Consider the following 19,358-nt stretch of genomic DNA (forward strand, 5'->3'; position numbering starts at 1 on the left):
GCATAAGTATGTCACATTCAATGTTTGGAAATATTTAAGCTAAAAATTACTTGTTCTTTATATGAAATCCAAATTTAACTGAATGTCCTATATTTTATTTGGCAATCCTACTTGTCTCTTAGTTTCCACTGCCCATAGCTTAACACCTCTCATTGCTGCTAGAAGCCATAGTCACCTAGTGGCTTCCCGGTCTCTGTCTAATTCGGTAATCTTTACAAATCACAGCTCTGACGGTGTCATACTTTACACACCACTTTTGGTGGCTCCCCACTGTCTTGTTCCTCCTATTGACATTTAGAAACTTCCACCCACTAACCTGGCTGCCTCTCTAGCCCCATGCCCCACTGCTGCCATCAGGGCTATCAGCTCCAGCTCCAGGCGCTCTTGTGGTTACAAAACAGACCCCACACTTTCCTTCACCAGGCCCCAGTTCCCAACATCCTTTCTATCTAGAATGTCCTACCTCATATGTCCAAATCCTGACTCTAGCTTCACAGAGCCAACATCCTCGGCGAGGCCCTCCTCCCCTTATATATAGAATGCTAGATGTCTATCCTACCATTTGGGCAGGTCAGAAATAGTTGAAAATTGGCAATTTCATATGGTTTAGGCTAATATAACAGACCCCCTACCTGGTGCTTCCTGGCCTTATTACCTTTCACAGGGTCATCATTTCACCTTTATCCAGAAAAAACAAACGAAATCATGAGTGACTGTCTAAAGCAATGTTTCTCAAGGTATAGTCCTCTCACCAGGGCTTGTGAACACTACAAATCCCAAGGCTCTGTCCTAGAGCTGCAGAGTCAGAATCTACAGGGAAGGGGACTAGGAATTTGCCCTGTGAACGAGCTTTCCAGGTGAGTCTTCGGCTCACTAAAGTTGAGAACCATTGGCCCACATGGAAAGTCTTCTCAGTCTATTCTGAGGTCTACATGCCGACACACATTCCTACCTCTAATGACTCTAGACGCTCATGCTGCTCTTCCCACTGTCAGACCCAGCCTATCAAACACTCCTGTTGGTCCTTCCAAGCCCAGTCAACCTCTACCTCCTCCATGAGCATTTCCCTGTTCCTTCCAGGAAGTTTATAGAAAGTGGCACCATGTTACTTATGTTCAGCAGTCATGCATTTGTCTCCCCAAATGAGATAGGACATTCATCCAAGACAGGATTTTCTCTAGCACCCCTCCCCTGCACCGACCCACCAAAGGGGCTAACAGCATGTTATGCTGTGGTAGTTGCTAAATAAATAGATGCTACATTAATATCCAACCAAGGTCAATAGACCCAAAGAAACTATCTGAGGAAAGATGAGAGTGTCTCCTAAATTAAGATCGTGAGAAGGGGGTGTTCATTAAAAAAAAAAAAAAAAAAAGGACTTGATCTGCAAATACGTATTTACGACTTCCCACGTCCATTTAAGGAGAATGTAAATCGTAGTTCAGTGGTGACAGGACTGCAAATAGAAAGTTAACTCAGAACGACCTGATGAGCCAGGGCCTGCCCATCAGCCTTCCCCATGGTTGCCCCACTTCCTTGGTCTCTAGCACATCCACAAGTCAAAAAGATTTTCCTCTACATGGAAGCCATGCTTAGATCTGTTCTGAAAAGACACTGCAAACTCAACAGAATAAACTCATCCTCTTCTTCCTCTTCTGGCTTTAGTGCCTATCTTGTCCCTGCGGGAAACTGTCCCCTCTCCTCACCTCCCACTTCCTGGAGGTTCTTCCTCCCTTGGCACCTCTGGAGTCCAGCTCTTCTTCCCCATCTCCCTCTCACCACCTTACATAGGCCCCCATCATATGTCAGCTGAGCGTTCTAGCTAGCCTCCATGCCTCTGTATTTGTGGAACCCAGATCTCCGGGTGCCTCTCCTGTTTAAAACTCTCCCTGGACCCCTCAACCCCCCAAGATGAAACTCCAGACCCTTATTCTGGACCAGAGGGCCCTTCACAGCACAGTCTCTGCCTGCCTTTCAATTCAATTCCACTCAATTTAATTCAGCAAGCAGCCCCTGGTGCCATCCATGTGCTGGGCCAAGCTGGAGATATGAAATCAAAGGATCTCAGTTCACAGGAGAGACAGATGAGTAAACATGCAACTGATGCAGTGTGATAGGTTTAGGAGAACCACAGGAGGCCTTGGGGACCGAACCAGTTAGTGGTAACTCCTGCAGGGAGTCAGTACAGAACCAGGGTTACAGTTAAATCTCCGGGTCCAAGTCCAGCTCCTTTCCACTATTTGATGCAGTCTGGCCAAAAAGACCTCAGTCTTGTCCCACAGAATGAAACAAACAGGCCAAAAGTAAAGACACAAGATGATCCATGATTAAAATACAAATTAAGTATTAAAATGGAAAACCCATAAAAGTTACTACAGAGACACAAAATTACAGTGAAACAAGATTATTTAAATACTGCATTTATAAGACAGAAACACAGGGAGATGGACCACACTCAAGCACAGCCCTGATGAAAGTCTATGACATCTACTTTGGTCAGGTAACACAGAATCGAGATAACAGCATACTTGCAGATGCTAATAGTACCACTTGGGCAGGGGCAAAATGGGTACCTGCGCCTTTTTATTCTGATATCTATGAAAAATTAGAAGAAATTACTTTTTAAATACAATAAAAAATGCACATGCTGAAGGCTTAAATTAGTTTCAAACAGCCAAGAAACTAAATTTGAGACGACATTAAGTGATTTCTAAGAGAATTCCAGAAGGAGATTGGGAGGGTATCATCTCAAAAATAAGGCAGAGAACATCAGAAGAAAAAGAGATCATTAGAGACAGTGTAGATATTCTGTTCTCAGGGAACAGCATGGCTTTCAATACAAGAGAGATATTGGCTATGTTTGTGGGACTATGTTTCAATGTTTTAAAGGATTTTTATTAAACTATAGCTAACATACACTATTATATTAGTTTCAGGTGGACACCGTAGTTATTCAACATTTATATACCTAAAGAAGTGATCACCACGATAAGTCCAGCAGCCATCTGACACTGTACCACATTATCACAATATTATTGACTGTATGCCTTATGCTGTACATTACATCCCCATGACTTATTTGTTTTATACCTAGAAATGTGGACCTCTTATTTCCTTTCACCTTTCTTCCCCCACTGTTTTGATTCTTCAATTGCAGGTGACATTCAGTATTATTTTATATTAGTTTCAGGTGTACAGCATAGCGGTTAGACATTTATATAATTTACGAAGTGATTCCCATGACTAGTACTCAGCCGGCACTATACATAGTTATGACCATAGTATTCATTATATTCCCTATGTTTTACTTTACATCCCTATGACGATTTTCTAACTACTAATTTGTACTTCTTAATCCCTTCACCTTTTTAACCCCCCTACCCCAAAACCCCTCCTATTTAGCAACCATTAGATCTATGAGTCTGATCTATGACTCTGTTTCTGTTTTGTTTGTTCATTTGGTTCTTTTTTTTTTTTTTAAATCTTTTTTATTTTTTATTTATTTTTTTGTTTTTTGTTGAGAGCCCACTGGCCCATGTGGGAATCGAACCCGCAGCCCTCGGAGTTAGGAGCATGGAGCTCTAACCGCCTGCGCCACTGGGCCGGCCCCCATTTGGTTCTTTAGATTCCACATATAAGTGAGATCATACGGTATTTGTCTTTCTCTGTCTGACTTATTTCACTGAGCATAATACCTTCCAGGTCCATCCATATTGTTGCAAATGATAAGATTTCATTATGTTTTATGACGGAGTAATACTCCATTGTATACATGTACCACATCTTCTTTATCTAATCATCTATTGACGGGCACTTGGGTTGCTTCCATATCTTGGCTATTGTAAATAGCACGGCAATGAACATACAGGTTAGTGTTTTGGATTTCTTCAGATAAATACCCAGAAGTGGAATTGCTAAATCATAAGGTAGTTCTATTTTTATTTTTTTGAGGAATCTCCATATTGTTTTCTATAGTGGCTGCATCAATTTGCAATCTGTGGGACCATATTTTTAAACTGTGGGCCACGATCAGGTCAAGAAAGCAATTTAGTAAGCCGTGACAGTCAATTTCTTTTTAAATGAAAGAGAGTAGAATCTAAACACCAGTTGAGTCTCATTCCATACAGCAAGAGTAAGTACTGAGTTTCACGTATAACGATGAGTGCATATGTGTTTATTAGCTCACGATATGATAAACATTTCATCTGGGGAGTTACAGTGAAGAAAGTTTGAAAAACACTCTTTTAGAATACTTTCATTCGAAAGAGTTCTTTTTTTTTTTTTTAACAGACACTAAACATACTCAGTTATGAATACTGACCCTTTTCCTCATTCTTGGAGTCTGTGCTAAAATTAAACAAAGAATGGGGGTGGAATATTAAAACTGGAAGGAGGAAACAAATTATCAGAATGTAAATGAGTGGACTGATAAGACACTGGAGACAAAAAACGGATGAGATAAGTAGGTCTGGGCTTTGTTCTAAAGCCTCCTGCTTCATGATCACTAAAGATGCCCTGACCGTTCTCCTTCCTCATGGGAGCACTGGACACAGTAGCTGCCCAATAATCATTTGTTCCCTGACCCTCTAGAAGCCACTGTATTCTTTCTACGGTAGCACTTATCAAGCAGTGTGATTGTTGCCTTTTTAATAATGTCGGTCTCCTCCACTCGTAGAAGCTTCTTGAAGGCTGGGCTACTGTTTGGTCCAAAGGTGTATCCTCACCTCTATGACAGTGCCTGGCAAGCATTCAATAAATTTTGGCTGGATTGAACTGAAGAGCATCAAAGGGCAATAAAAATCTAGTTCTCATATCCATCATGTTTGAACCCCCTCTGTAAGAACAAATTGATTTCAGTTCTTTGAGCAAAGAATATGCTAATTAGAGAAAAACAGCTCTGAACTTAAGTTTCCAGAGAGTAGATAGTACTAGGAATCTCTTATGCGTCTTGGCCCAGAGGTCAGATTGACGCAAAGAACTTGCATCATCCTTTTATAGAGTAAGAGCCTCTTGGCATGTCCAGGATCCTAGCGACACATAGAAGAGGCCTTTGCTAGTCCGGACAGCTTGAGGGCAACAGCCACTTTGAATCCCAGCTGATGAGCTCTTTCAGAGGTCCGTCCACATTGCTAACTGGAACAGGCAGTTAGCAGGGCCTGCGGCAGAGGGCTGGATTTGGAGAAGCAGTCAATTGACCAAGTAAATCAACAGTGAATCACCGCAGTGCTTTCCCACAAGAAGACCAGGCTGAAGGGAAATGGGACAGGGCTGGGACTGGGACGTAGTCATTTGCCTTCCTCGCTCCTCTGTCATACCTCCATGCCTAGGTGTCCAAACCAAACCAAACAGTGCAGCTGTTTAGGGTGGGTCGATAAGGATGGCCTGAGCATGAGTATATAAGGGAGACAATGCCAGTCACTGGGCTAGATTCCTTGGAAAGGCATACGGTGAGTTTTCAGTGGGGAGATGGGTGACAGATGCCCTACACCAAAGCATCAAATCAAACTCAAATTTAAATTCAAATGAGAGCCTGCTAGTCACTGGTTACTCTTCTTCTCAGCCAGGCAAACACCCCAATTGCTATTAACAATGGAAAGTCCTCTTTATCAAGGTCACTGATCAAAGGCAGGGATAAAGGTCATTTCCCTACAGCTACATTAAAGCAATGGCTGTACCCTTCCTGTGTTCTGCTCCTTACACACACTCAAACTTCACATCTCTGTGGCTGAAGAAGGCAAGGAGCGGAATAACCCTGTGTGCAGAGTTCAGTGCATAACCAGGAATCCAGAATGCGTATTTCAGCAAACAGTGTCCGTCCCCATCCCCCACCCAGTCTCCTTCTGACCATTGCCTGCACACAGTGAAGGAATTTAAATCATCCTTGGGTTAACCTGAGCAGAATATAATCAAGAGGGCAAGTTGGTTTGGGGCCACGGGAGGAAGAGGAGGTCTACATATGCACTCCAGAGTCAAGTAGGAACAAAGCTTGGCTTTTTTTTTTTTTTTTTTAATGCTATCTATGTCTGGATACTTAGTTTGAATCTCAATTCTAATTCCAGTGTAACTTAATTTCTCTTTGCCTCAGTTTCCTAAAAAATCATATGTAAAAGATAAAAATATATGTCTACAGTGTCTCGCAGTACCTGGCAACTTAATGGGCCACTAAACTACATAAATTCCCATTAGGATTGCTGTATTGCCAAATGGATTGAGCAGAAGTTCTGGATCTGAGTCCAGGATGCTAGCTCCATGGACTTCGTCAACTGTGATGTCTTGGGGAAGTTCCCTAACCTGTCTGAGCTGTCATTGTCTCACCTGAAAAATAGGGACAATACAATCACTTCATAGGGTTACTGTAAGGATTCATTGAGAATCTGTATGTAAAATGCCTGGTACAGAATAGAGGACCATAAATGATGGCTGTTATTATGATGGCTTGCCCTCTCAAAGAGGTAAACATACCCCCAAGAAAGAGCTGGTCTATAGCTACCTCAGGCAATCAGATGAATCTCTCAAAGGCCACAGATCCTCAACATGTAAAATAGCAACACGTACCCCAATGTCCCTGCTGCTCCTCCCACATTCCCTCTTACAGTATGGCAGACCAGCTTCCCTGTTATCCAAGCGAGAAATCCAGCAGTCCTCATTGACTCTTCCCTTTTCCCCAACAGTAAATCCTTCATCGGGTTCTGTTGATTCTATGTTTTAAATATGGCCGCTCCATCTGCTTCTCTCCATCTGCTCCCCACAGTCGTAATGCCGGGCACCATGAACTTGCCCCTAGATAACACACCTCCAGCTTCATCTGCCTGCCCCAGCCTTCCCCCTTCAATCCACTACTCTTCAAGCTGCAACGACTGTCATCTTTCTAAAGTACAAATCTGATCATGACTCACCCCTGTTTTAAACACTTCGCTGGCTCCCCAAAACACAATGCAAGCCCCTTATCATGGCTCTCAGAGCCTGCCATGAGCTGCTAGCGCTTGGCTCCCTGCCCAGCCTCATCTCTTACCATCTCCCTTCTCGTTCTGTGTGCTGCCGCCACACCGAAGCATTGCAGTTCTACAAATGAATCATGCTCTCTCTTCTGAGGGATTTCACACATGCCTTCCCCTCTGCTTAGAATATGCCTTTGTCCTTTCTCTTCTCCATGCTAACTCATTCTCATTCTATATGTTTCAGCTTAGGTGTCATTGCTTCTAGGAAGCCTTCCCGACACTTGAATACTAGGTTAGATGCCCAGTCCACTGCATGCACATGTCTGCTTATTTGCTCATCTCTCCTAATAGACTGGAAGCCTCTAGAGGACAAAACCCATTTTTGTCACTGGAATACCCCAAGTGCCTCAAACAGCAACTGGCACAAAACAGGCACTCAAATATTTGTCTGTTGGATAGATGGATAGATGCTGACAATCGGTGTTGCCCTGTGGAGCAATCTCTGGTTGAAGGCAGCAGCGGTGTTGAGCTGCCCAGTAGCTAAGCCAACCTCAGGCATTGGAAGGTTTCCATCCAGCAAAGGCAACACCTACCTAGGATGGCCACCACCTCGTCGTCCTGGATCACCTCCAGGGAGCCGGAGACCACAAAGCAGAGGCTGTCGACACTTTCTCCTGCGTGGTAGATGAGGTCCCCTGGGGCGCAGTGCACTGTCTGGAACTCCATGGCCAGTGCCCGCAGGCAGCCGTCGCTGGCCAGCCGGAATGCTGGGTGTTCCTTGAACACCTTGCGATTCAGGTGCACACAGATGTCAGCTCTCATGTCCTTGGGGCAAATCTGCAGGACCTGGACAGGCACAGGAAGAAACAGTATGAAGGTCCTCCTTGCTGTGGCCTCCAGTCCACTGTCCCTCAACACCTGGGGGCAGAAGCAACCTCTACCAGGCTAGACTGCACTCAAGGCACTGGGGGACAAGACAGCCACAGTTCCAGTCCTCATGGAGCTTACTTTCTTTGCGAGCCAGTGATCACAACAATCTGTGCTAAGTGCTCGGAAGAGGGGCCCAAGAGTTGGGGGGCTGGGGGGATGTGGGACCCTCCAGTTGGCTGGGGAAGGCCTCTCTGAGGAGCTGACATTTAAGCTGACACCTGCATGTGTCAGAGGGAGCCATGTGAAAGAACATTCTAGAAGAACAAAGGCTGGGAGGGGATCTGGGCAATGACCAATGTGAATGAAGGGGAAGGGATAGGAAATGAGGTTTTGGGAGAACGCCAAGCAGGATAACGTGTAGAGACTTCTAGGTTATAAAAAGCATTTAATTAATTCTGAGTGTGATGGAGACACATTGGAGGATTTTGAGCAGGGGAGTGATAGATAGGACCTGACCTATATTTTAAGAGGATCATTGCAGCTAGAGGGGAGTTAGAGGACCCTGACCATAGCAAGAGTGGAGCCAAGGAATTGAGTTAGGTCATTTCTGTGGGAGACCAGGTGAGAAGTGATGGGACTTGGGCTGGGATGCTGGTAGTAGAATGAGAAGTGATCAAATTCAGAATATATTTTTGAGATAAAGCTGACACGATCTCCTGATGAACTGAATATGGGTGTGATTTAAAGAGAGATATAAGGTAATATTTATTGAGCACTTACTATGTGCCCTGCATTGCTGAGCACTTTAGGCATTCATTCATTTCACACTTCATTTCTCGTATGCCAGGAATCATTCTAGGCTCCAAGGATGTAATGGTGAACAAAATAGACAAAAATTCCTGCCCTCGTGAAACTTACCATCTAGTGGGAGTGGATAAATGATAAGCAAAATAGTAAAATTTAGTGGTAAGTGCTAAACAGAAGAATAAAGAAGGACTGGGGAAAGAAAGTCAGGGAGGGTTGTGGTTTCACCTTTTTAAGTGTTACGTGTGCATTAGCTAACTTATTCCTCACGTAAACCATAAGATGTAAGTGCCATTATTGCACCATTTTACAGACAAGGAAAGCGAGGCACAGGGAATATAAATAACTTGCCCAAAGTAGCACAGCCAGGAAATGGCAGAGGTGAGATCTCAAACTAGGTAGTTGGACTCCAGAGCCCAGTTTACATATCTCCTATATTACATACTTCCTATATTATGCGGCTGCCCAAAACAAATGGGCTTGTAATTTGACTCTCAGCATCTAGGAACTCAGGCAACCTGGGAACTGTAAGAGGTCATGAGGGTCTCAACATTTGAAGAAATAAAAATTCCTCAGCCCCTTCCCTGGACTCAATTTTTCCAAGAAACCATTGCACTGCCCCTTACATAGCAAGCATTAAATAACCCAATAGAACACCTTCAAGTGGACTTTTCCAGGGAAATTAGGAGTGTTCTTTTTTTCTTTTTTCTTTTTTTTTTATTGGGGAATACTGGGGGACAGTGTGTTTCTCCAGGGCCCCTCTGCTCCAAGTCATTGTTCTTCAATCTAGTTGTGGAGGGCGCAGCTCAGCTCCAAGTCCAGTTGCCATTTTCAATCTTTAGTTGCAGGGGGCTCAGCCCACCATCCCATGTGGGAATTGAACCGGCAACCTTGTTGTTCAGAGTTTGTGCTCTAACCAACTGAGCCATCCTGCTGCCCCTCTGGAAGCTCAGTGGCAGCTCGTTGTCTTCAATCTAGTTGTGGAGGATGCAGCTCACTGGCTTATGTGGGAATCAAACCGGCAACCCTGTTGTTCAGAGCTCACGCTCTAACCAACTGAGCCATCCAGCTGCCCCAGGAGTGTTCTTAAGATAAGCCTTTCTCCCATCCTAGCCTGTGAACAAAGCTGGGGTACAAAATCAAATGTGTTTAGTGAAGACCTTTGGGGTTGCCGGTTCCTGCCCCACCCCAGCTTCTCTGCCTTAGCACAGGTCATTTGCTCTGCATCTGGAGTTCCCCTCAGAATCTCGAAGTCTCTCAGCCTCTTCAAAACCCAGCTTCAACCTCACCTTGCCCTTGACAGCATTGCTCTATGCCCCCCCACTGGAGTGCCCCTGTGCTCTGCATGGAGATGTCGTGGTGGAAAGAGGAGGGCAAGCTGTTGAAAGCCCAGTTCCTTCCCCTCCAAATGACTCAATGAAATGACATCTACCAGTACACTCCCCGAGAACAGTGCCTGGCCTCAGCAAGGGGCTCAATAATCGCCTGTCCCTTCCTCTGTGTGCCTCTGCATTCTGGCTCTGAGGTTGCAGGGTGCTGAGGAGGTCAGCAGGTTCTCCTGTCCTCCGTGAGCGGGGATGGGGACTGGCCAAGACAGAGGAAAATGCAGACTGCCCGTGCCTGGGCGGGGTGCCTGGTAAGTACCTCCCTCCTTAAAGCTCCTTCAAAAAACACAAGGCTCCTACAGAAATGCACATTTGATTTGGATCCTCTTCTCTCCAAGCAGAACTCCAGGGAGTGAGGAATGCTCTCACATGTCAGGTCAACACTGGCCCAGTGGTTCCAAAACAAGATTTATTCTCCAGGTAAGTTCACCTTTAAATATCTGGCTTCTCCTGGGCTCGGCTTTGCTGGCAGAAGCTGCTAATGAATGGGGCCTTGGCATGGAGACAATGTTTTATTCATGGGCATTGTTCCTGGAGCCACTAGGACACACGTGTGAGGAGGGAACCTGGAGTGGAGACATTACGCAGTCACAGAAATCAGGCATCGCCGTCCTTCTTCTGTGGGCTCCACACTGGCCGGGGTCCTGAATGCCTCTCTCTGAGGGAGGGTGTCAGCTCAAGGCCCTGGCCTGGGTCACCTTCCCTTCTGCTTGGTTCTGAGGGGAAACCATTCTTTCTGATTCTTGAGGCCTCGAAGGCCACAGGGAGATGTCACCACAGAGGGTCCTGGAGCCTCCCCAGGGCTGGCCAGGAAAGCGGCATGGCTGAGAGAACAGGCTTTAGGGTCAGACAGACCTGGATTCAATTCCTGGCCCCGACACTTACTCGTCGTGTGAACTTGAAGCAATACTTAGCATCTTTCCCCAAGTCTTCATTTTCGATCTTGAGCATAGCATTCTCCGGAGGATTCCACGCACTGTCCTCTGGAATGTCCTGGTACAATGCCTGGTACGTACAGGGCATGTGAGCTCTCATTTCTGATGTTCTTATGGCAGCAGAGCGGCAGGTCAGCCTGAGGGAGGCTTTGAAGTCCAGAAGGTCATAGCCCAAAGGACCTTAGAAGTGGTCTTAGCATTAAAAGTCATCTAGTTTCCATGTGTCTCCTCAGAAGGACAGGTGACATGCTCAAGGTCACCAGCCAATTACTGACTGATAAAACCGGAGAAGCCCAGCACCACATGCTTCCACCTCACATACACACCCCCACCCCCTGCTCCCCTGGTCATCACTGACCATTCTGATCCAGAAGGGAGGGGAGGGGGAAACTATGGGATTCATTGTCTCCCTAGCAGCTGCCTACCTCGAGCCCCTGCAGGGAAAAGTGGCACCCCAGGCTAGGCTGGGCTCTGCAGTGAGGTGCCACAGTCTCCCTTCTTCCATCCAGATCAGCACCTGGGGCAAATCCCAAAGCCCTCCAGGGATGAGAGAGCAGGGAGGGGGAAAGGGCTCATGCTGACAGAGTTGTCTCCCATCGGCAGCCACCCCCAGCTCAGCCCTGCAGCAAGAGCAGGCAAAGCTTTTTTCCCACAACCAGCTTTACAAAGGCATCCGAGTCCCTGGGAAAAGGAGCCCCAGGGCTGAGAGATCAAAGTTCCTTTCTGCTTCATCAGCTGCCCGGCACCCACAGAACCTACAGCCTTGTTGGGGGAGCAGAACAGAAACAACAGTCACAGCTGGGGCAGGTGACTGGCCACGCTGGGGACTGAGTCCTGCCCAACTGATGCCCTCCCTGCCTGAGAAATGAGGGCAACTCTGGACTCACCCTTCTCTGTTTTAAATTTAAAAAAAAAAAAAAAAGGAATAGTAGGAAAACGACAAGCTTTGACGTCACACACACTGGGTTCGAATTCTGGCTTTGCCATTCTTAATTCTGTAACTAGAGGCAGTTAATAAAATGAATTGGGCCTCTGTGCCCTCATCCCTTCAGTAGAAATAACAGTGGCTCCCTCCCTCCCAGGGTTGCTGTGGAGTCTAAATGAAGCAGGAATGCAGAGCCAGGAATGTGGAGCCCTGCAGTCAGTACGTGTGCCTAATGCACGTTCAAGGAACGGCAGCTGATGCCGTGGTGGTGGTGTTACTACGTCACTGTGATTGTGGCAGATCACAAGATTTCTACAAAACCAGACTATTGCTCCTTGTAAGTTGGGATCCGTTCAATTTAGTTCAGTTTTTCCTTTTAAACTGTCCACTCTCATGCAAAAATTCCATGATGAACAAAATACCAAATCTCTGAAAAAAAAGATCAGCAGCAGTGCTTTGTCATCTTGAGCCATCTTTGCCTGAGGCAAAAGGAAAATCAGTCATACTGATCACCTTACCCTGGGTGGCCCTGATTCTTATCATCACACAAGCTTGGGGAATTCTGCTCTGGACAGTTAGACTTCTAGTTCCTCTCCTCTCCAGGAGACACACGACACACTCTGCCTTTCTCATTTCTTCAATAATGGCTCTTAATTGCTAGTCTTTGAGCAAGTCTGTTCTGGAAGCAATCAAAACCTCTGGAGGTAGGTCCTGGGAACCCAAAACTACTCAGGTGAATTCTGAGGCACAGCCAGGTTTGAGAAGCACTGCCCTAGGAGAGCCTCAGGTCTCCCCAGGAAAGCTGGCAGACAAGTGGTTTCTGTGAATTCGTCGCCCTCCTTACCTTCTCTGTGTCAATGCCTCTGGACATGGACCAGGTGGACACGATATAATCCATGACTCGCTCACTCAATCCCTTCGGTACCTGGTAGAGTTTCAGGAAGTCCCGAACGCTATTGAGCATCTCATGGTACCTGTTGGTATTGGCGTACATCTGTTGGAAAATGGTCGTCACATTCCCAAAGATGGTGGCATAGAGAAGTGCTAGAGACAGGAGGAAGAGAAGAGACAACACATGAGTGGTCCCTGAACCAGGGCCCAAGAATACTCACTTTGTCCAGAGCAGGCCAATGGCCAGAGCTGCCCTCCCCATGATAGACTGTCCTGACCTTCTCAGGAGAACCTCACCCCAGGAGCCTCTGGGAGTGAATCCAAAGAAAGAGTTTCCTAACACCAGGCCACTAGGACACAGCTAAAGTGGACGGGAGGTGACACAACCTGGGCCAGAGCTGGGATACAGACAGCAATGGGGATGGGGGTGGGGAGCAGCTGGACTGCCTCACTTATAAAGCCACATAAAGTTTGAGCCATGCCTGAGGCCACCAGTCAAATGTGCCAGCCCAAATCCAAACCTATCAGCAAGCAACCTTTATCAAACCCTGCCAAATACCAAGCACTACACTAGCTGCTGGGGCCACTAGGGTGAATGGGACACTCATTCCTGGCCCTCAAACAGCAAACAACGTCGGGGGAGGACAGACCTGAGTACATAATCACAAGTACGTAAACAAATAATAACAAGTCTGCTGAGAGCTTTTGAAGGGTGTTCTATCTTTGCTTTGCACTTAGTGTTCAGGTGCATGTAAATGCAACAATCCACTGTCACGTGGCTTCTGGGGAAAAAGTGTGGCTTTGACATGGTGAGAATAAATTCAGATTTCCGCTGGGATGTAACAAGTACATAGTCTGTGCTCCTACTGCCACCCCTACATTAGTGTTGTGAAGGAGGACCATTAGGTGCTCATAAAACCCCACCTTCTACCTCTAATTCCCATTTGCCCTTGAATGCTAAGCTCACTCAACTGCCAACGCTTCCGGGAAACCTCCCCATGAGGGTGGTCATAACTCCCCAGACACGTCTACAGAGCTCATATTATACAGCCCATGTTGCAGCCACAGGTTTCTTTCTTTGCCTATGCCCTGACAAAGTATGAGTTGCTCGAAGGCTGGACACATCTTTTCTTTGTCACTGTATTCCAGGGAGCTAACACTATACCAGCACCCAATAAACATTTGTCAAATTAGTGAATTCCACACGAGTTTTTGCTCCAACTTTAAAAAGAAAAGTGAGTTAGTGATATACGATAAACTGCATATATTTAAAGGATACCATATATAGAGACATATATAGATATACCTATATATATCAAAGCTTAATCATATATACCCATAAAACCATCACCACAATCAAGATAGTGAATGTCTCCATCACCCCAAAAGTTTTGTCATGTCCCTTATAATCAACCCCTCCTCTCACCTGCCTCTCCCTACTCTCCACCCTCCCGTTCCCAAGCAACCACTGTTGTTTTCTGTCACCACAGTTAGCTTGCACTTTCAATAATTTTTGTAATGGAATCATAGAGTATGTACTTTTTAAAAACATCTTTATTAAGATATAATTCGTATACCATAGATGCACCCATTGAAGTACATAATTCAATCGCTTTTAGTATATTTACAGAGTTGTACAATCATCACTACATGTAAGTTTAGAATATTTCAATCTCACCAATAAGAAACTCTGAGCCCATTATCAGTCATTCCCCACCCCACCCCCAAGCCCCTAGCCCTAGGCAACCACTAATCTACTTTCTTTCTCTGTTGATTTGACTATTGCAGACATTTCATATAAATTTAATCATACAACACGTGGTCTTTTGTGGCTAGCTTCTTTCATTTAACACGATGTTTTCAGGGTTTATCCATACTGTAGTATGTATCAATACTTCATTAATATTCTGGTGTATGGATATGTCACATTTCATTTATCCATTCATTAGTTCCTGGTCATTTGGGTTGCTTCCACTTTTTGGCTATTATGAATAATGCCATATATGAATATATGAATAATATTCATAAATGAATATTATGAATAAATACTCATGTACAAGTTTTTATATGAATGTTTTCAATTCTCTTGGGCATATACCTGGGAGTGGAATTGCTGGATCATATGGTAGCTCTATGTTTAACATTTTGAGGAACTGCCAAACTGTTTTCCAAAGTAGTTGGACCATTTTACATTCTCCTCAGACAGTATAAGAATTCCAATCAGAGGGTAAGGGGAGAAGGGGGTGGTAGATGAGGGTAAAGGGGAACAAATATATGGTGATGGAAGGAGAACTGACTCTGGGTGGTGAACACACAATGGGATTTATAGATGATGTAATACAGAATTGTACACCTGAAATCTATGTAACTTTACTAACAATTGTCACCCCAATAAACTTTAATTTAAAAAAAAGAATTCCAAATGTCTTCAGCATACTATCAACACTTGCTACTATCATTTTTTTTATTATTATTATTGCCATCCTAGTGGATGTGAACTGCTATCTCACTGTAGTTTTGATTTGCATTTCCCTGATGGCTAATGATGTTAATTGAGCATCTTTTCAAGTGCTTACTGGCCATTTATATGTCTTCTTTCGGAGAAATGTTCACTCAAATCTCTTGCCCATTTTTCCATTAGGTCATTTGTCTTTTTATTATTGAGTTATAAGCATTCTTCATATATTATGGATACAAATCCTTTATAGATATATGATTTGCAAATACTTCCTCAAATTATGTGGGTTGTTTTTTTCACTTTTCTGATGGTATCATTTGCAGCATAAACGTTTTTAGTTTTAAGGTAGTCCAATTTATCTATATTTTTCTTTTGTATTCTTTTTGACTAGCATAACTACTTTTACTCAGCATGACTACTTTGAGATTCATGCACGCTGCTGCAGCATCAATAGTTCGTCCCTCTTTTTAAGAAAAAAAAAATGAATCATTATGTTGTACGCCTGAAACTAATATTGCATGTTAACTGTAATCGAACATTTTTTAAAAAGAAAAAAATGTTATGTTAAAATTATTATAAATTCTGACGTCATCAAAATGGCAGTGTGAGGTGAGTCTCTGTAAAGCTCCCCTGGAATTTACAACTAATTGAACAATAACTCCACAAAAATTATTATAAATTCACAGAAAACTATAAAGATAGTACAGAGAGATTCTGTATATGCCTCCTCTAGTTTCTCCATTGGCTACATCTTATATAGCAAGGGCTCACTATCAAATCCAGGAGATTTACACTGATATAAAGCATGTGTTTAATTCCGTGTCATTTTGTCATGTGTAGATTCATGCAACCAATACCACATTCAAAATGCAGAACTGTCCTGTCACCACAGAGATCTCCCTTGTGCTATCACTTTGTACTCATACCACTGCCAGAGCCACCGAGCTCTTCTCTTTTCTAATAATTACGTCATTTCAAGAATGTCATATAAATAGAATGATACAGTGTGTGATCTTTTGAGATTGGCTTTTTCCACTTAGCAAAATATCTATCCTTGTACTTTGTTGCATATATAGAGTTCGTTTCTTTTCATTGATGAATATTATCCATTGTGTGGATACACCACATCACTTGTTTCAAATTCTTTTACTCAGTCTTAGCTGACAGACTAAGGGAGGACAAAAAATAAGAGATAAAGACATGGATCTAGGTGTAAGGGAGGAAATCTTCAATTTAGTTTGCCCAGCAGTGCTGGACATGGCTGTCTGGAAAACTGAGGACACAAATCACCTGAAAGAGAATTGGAAATGAGGATCAGCAAGTACCACCAGCTCTAGAAAGGTACCAGGTTGTGGTGTCAACTGAACAAAAGGAGGCAGATGAAAAGCAGAAGTAGTCAAAGCCTGAATAATGCAGACACCAGCTCTTGTAAGCTCATAAACAATCTCATACACAACAGACTCAAAGCTCCTGCCTCCTCCATCCAGCAATGTCACAAGTGTTCTCCTCCCCAGGCTCCTGGGCCTGGGTGGCTGCCTTCTTCCCACCGAGCCCGACCTTCACTCAACAAGCCTGTATGGCAGTCCTGCATCAGCTCTGTTTTCTGGTCCACAGTGAACCAGAGGTCACATGTGAAGAGTAGAGGTGTTTTTCTCAGGATGGCGGCCAGAAAGCTAATTTAATCTTGAGCATAAAAAAATAGTTACACCAAATCAATGCAGTAAGAATGGCTCTCTTGTCAATGATCTGAGGACCAAGTGCAGGTCTGAGACACTAGTGTGCTGGTCACAGTGAAGGCACTGATGCCACATCTGTCATTTATGACCCAGGGCTGCTCCCATCCCAGCCTGGTTCTGAGGCATTGTGGAAGGTTAAACGTCCTCAGGAGGGCCTTATTCTATTATTATTACTGTTGTCATGCAGCAGCCTACCCATCTGTCCCCTTGTACCTACCCCTAAAGAAAGAAGAGTCTGTGAGACGGATCCTTTCAGGGACTTTGCTTCACCTTTGTGCTTGCACCTTATGTCTCCCTGTTTAGTCCCAGAGGATGGCTGGTTAGTCAATGACGGGTAAGATTCCTCAAGGGAGGAACAACCTAAGACAGGCACAGGCACATAGGGGGCCATCTGGAGAACTCACGGGGTCGATAGAGGTGGGCATAGACCCCCACCTTCCCCCGGCTAAGGAGAGCTTCTGCCTCTGTGGCTATATTCCTTCCCACAACCTGCTTGGGAAGAGATTCAGTGATGTGATAACATCAGTTCTCCATCTATTCATATCAGTAAGTTTCAGCATAAAGGTTTGTCCCTTGGGGAGGTACATACAACAATTACTAAGACATCCTGGGACTTTTGGTTCTGGCTTCTTGCAAGCAAAGGTGATTGGTTTGAATCAGTTTCCTAGTATAATGTATGAAATTCACAGACCGTGGAGAAAACAATGTTACTTCCTGGTGTGAACATCAATAAAAGCCACAAGGTGGCCCGATTTGGGGCTCTCAGTCCATTGAGGCTGTGAGACCCTTGCCCCCCAGTGCATAAATTTTTTGACTTCTGTTTCTTTCTTAACCCTTCAACGCCCCTTCTGGTTCTCTCACTGCCCATGTTGCGCTGGATGCGACATATTACTATTATGCAATTTTAGTATTATTAAAAGTGGATAATTCTGTTCCCAGTGCCCCCTCCTTAATTTTATATGAAGTGGGGTTATATGTTTTTCATGGATACATTTTATTTATTGATATATGTAAAGCATCATGCCCTTAAATACTCACAACTCAACTGGGAGAGAAGACATATAAGTCCAGCTATCATCTGAATAGGTATTTGAGTGTGATGGGGAAAGGAAGGGAGGAAGACAGTAGTAAAGTCACTGTCACGACTAAACCTCACGGTGCAGAGAATGCCTTGGCTGACTCTAAGTGTGGATTAGTTGGGTCCTTCCATTTTGGAAAAGAAGTAAGGAGACTTCTCTCAACCCCAAGGTAAAATGCTGTTTAGGATAAGAGGTTTCTTTTTTTATATGTGTGGTTTACAGCTAATATTGTATCATAGCCAGAGTTCTGGGTCTCACCTAAAGAACAACAAGATAGTATTTTCTGGCTCTTAATTAGAAATTGCTGTATGGAATTGGGGTGGGGGGAAAGATGGCAAAAGTTTTTGACTCTCTTTTTTAAATTTAGTGTTTATTTTTGTATGCATTATACATGCACATAGTGTAAATAGTTCAAGACATTTTTAAAAATCTTTAATCCCCTAGGCCCTTTTTCTTTTCACCCAATTTCCTGTTCTACAGAAGAACCCACTTTCCATTGTATTAGCTGATTGTTTTACTAATGATCTCCATATTTAAGTGTCATGCTCAAATCACCATGTATTCTGATATTTCAGTTTTAGGCGTTATCCATTGCCCTCTGAGAATTTAGCTCTTTTTCCCTCCTCACCTCCAATGTCACATGCACATCCCACACTTTTTCCCATTGCCCCATCCTCCCAATAAATTCATATTGTCATTTTGGTTAGATGATTATCTGTGTTTGTAGTATTATAACTAAATAAAGAGCATCACAGCTAAGTTGTATATTATACTATGGCTACTTTTCCTTTTGTGCAGTGTTTCCCTTATAGCTATTAATGGTCTTCATCTTTTCATTGGCTTAGTTTACTTATCACTAATTTTGTCTTCTTTAATTTTATTGGGGAATATTGGGGAACAGTCTCTCCCGGGCCCATCAGCTCCAAGTCGTTGTCCTTCAATCTAGTTGTGGAGGGCGCAGCTCAGCTCCAAGTCCAGTTGCTGTTTTCAGTCTTTAGTTGCAGGGGGAGCAGCCCACCATCCCATGGGGGGATTGAACTGGCAACCCTGCTGCTGAGAACTCAGGTTCTAACCAACTGAGTCATCCAGCCACCCCTTCTTATCACTAATTTGACTCCAAACTCTCCCATAGGAAAATGTCTCTTTTTAAAATATGAAAAATATTACTTAGCCTATCAATTGCACTACAATGAAAAAGTCTCTCCTGGAGAGTTCTAAACTGTTTCATTGCCAGCTATGCATGTATGGAAGTCTCTGCCCTGGCATTCCTGGGAAGTCACATTACTTAGTATTTGGGTTAGATCCCCGATGGATTCCTAAATCTCATGTCTTCCACC

The 19,358-nt window shown here is 44.1% G+C and overlaps 1 protein-coding gene across 3 annotated transcripts in view; it reads right to left on the reverse strand.

Annotated features, from left to right (window-relative positions):
• The window catches only part of KCNH1 (potassium voltage-gated channel subfamily H member 1), a 335,068-nt gene that overhangs the window by 84,745 nt on the left and 230,965 nt on the right, over nucleotides 1-19,358 (reverse strand). For all 3 annotated transcript variants that reach the window (XM_081026796.1, XM_081026798.1, XM_081026797.1), the window contains 2 exons: nucleotides 12,702-12,901; nucleotides 7,532-7,784 (listed from right to left, as the gene is read on the reverse strand). In XM_081026796.1, coding sequence (XP_080882922.1) covers nucleotides 7,532-7,784; nucleotides 12,702-12,901 — 453 coding nt within the window. The remainder of the gene's footprint in view (nucleotides 1-7,531; nucleotides 7,785-12,701; nucleotides 12,902-19,358) is intronic.

Source organism: Rhinolophus hipposideros (assembly GCF_964194185.1).
Source record: "Rhinolophus hipposideros genome assembly, chromosome: 19".
NCBI lineage: Eukaryota > Metazoa > Chordata > Mammalia > Chiroptera > Rhinolophidae > Rhinolophus > Rhinolophus hipposideros.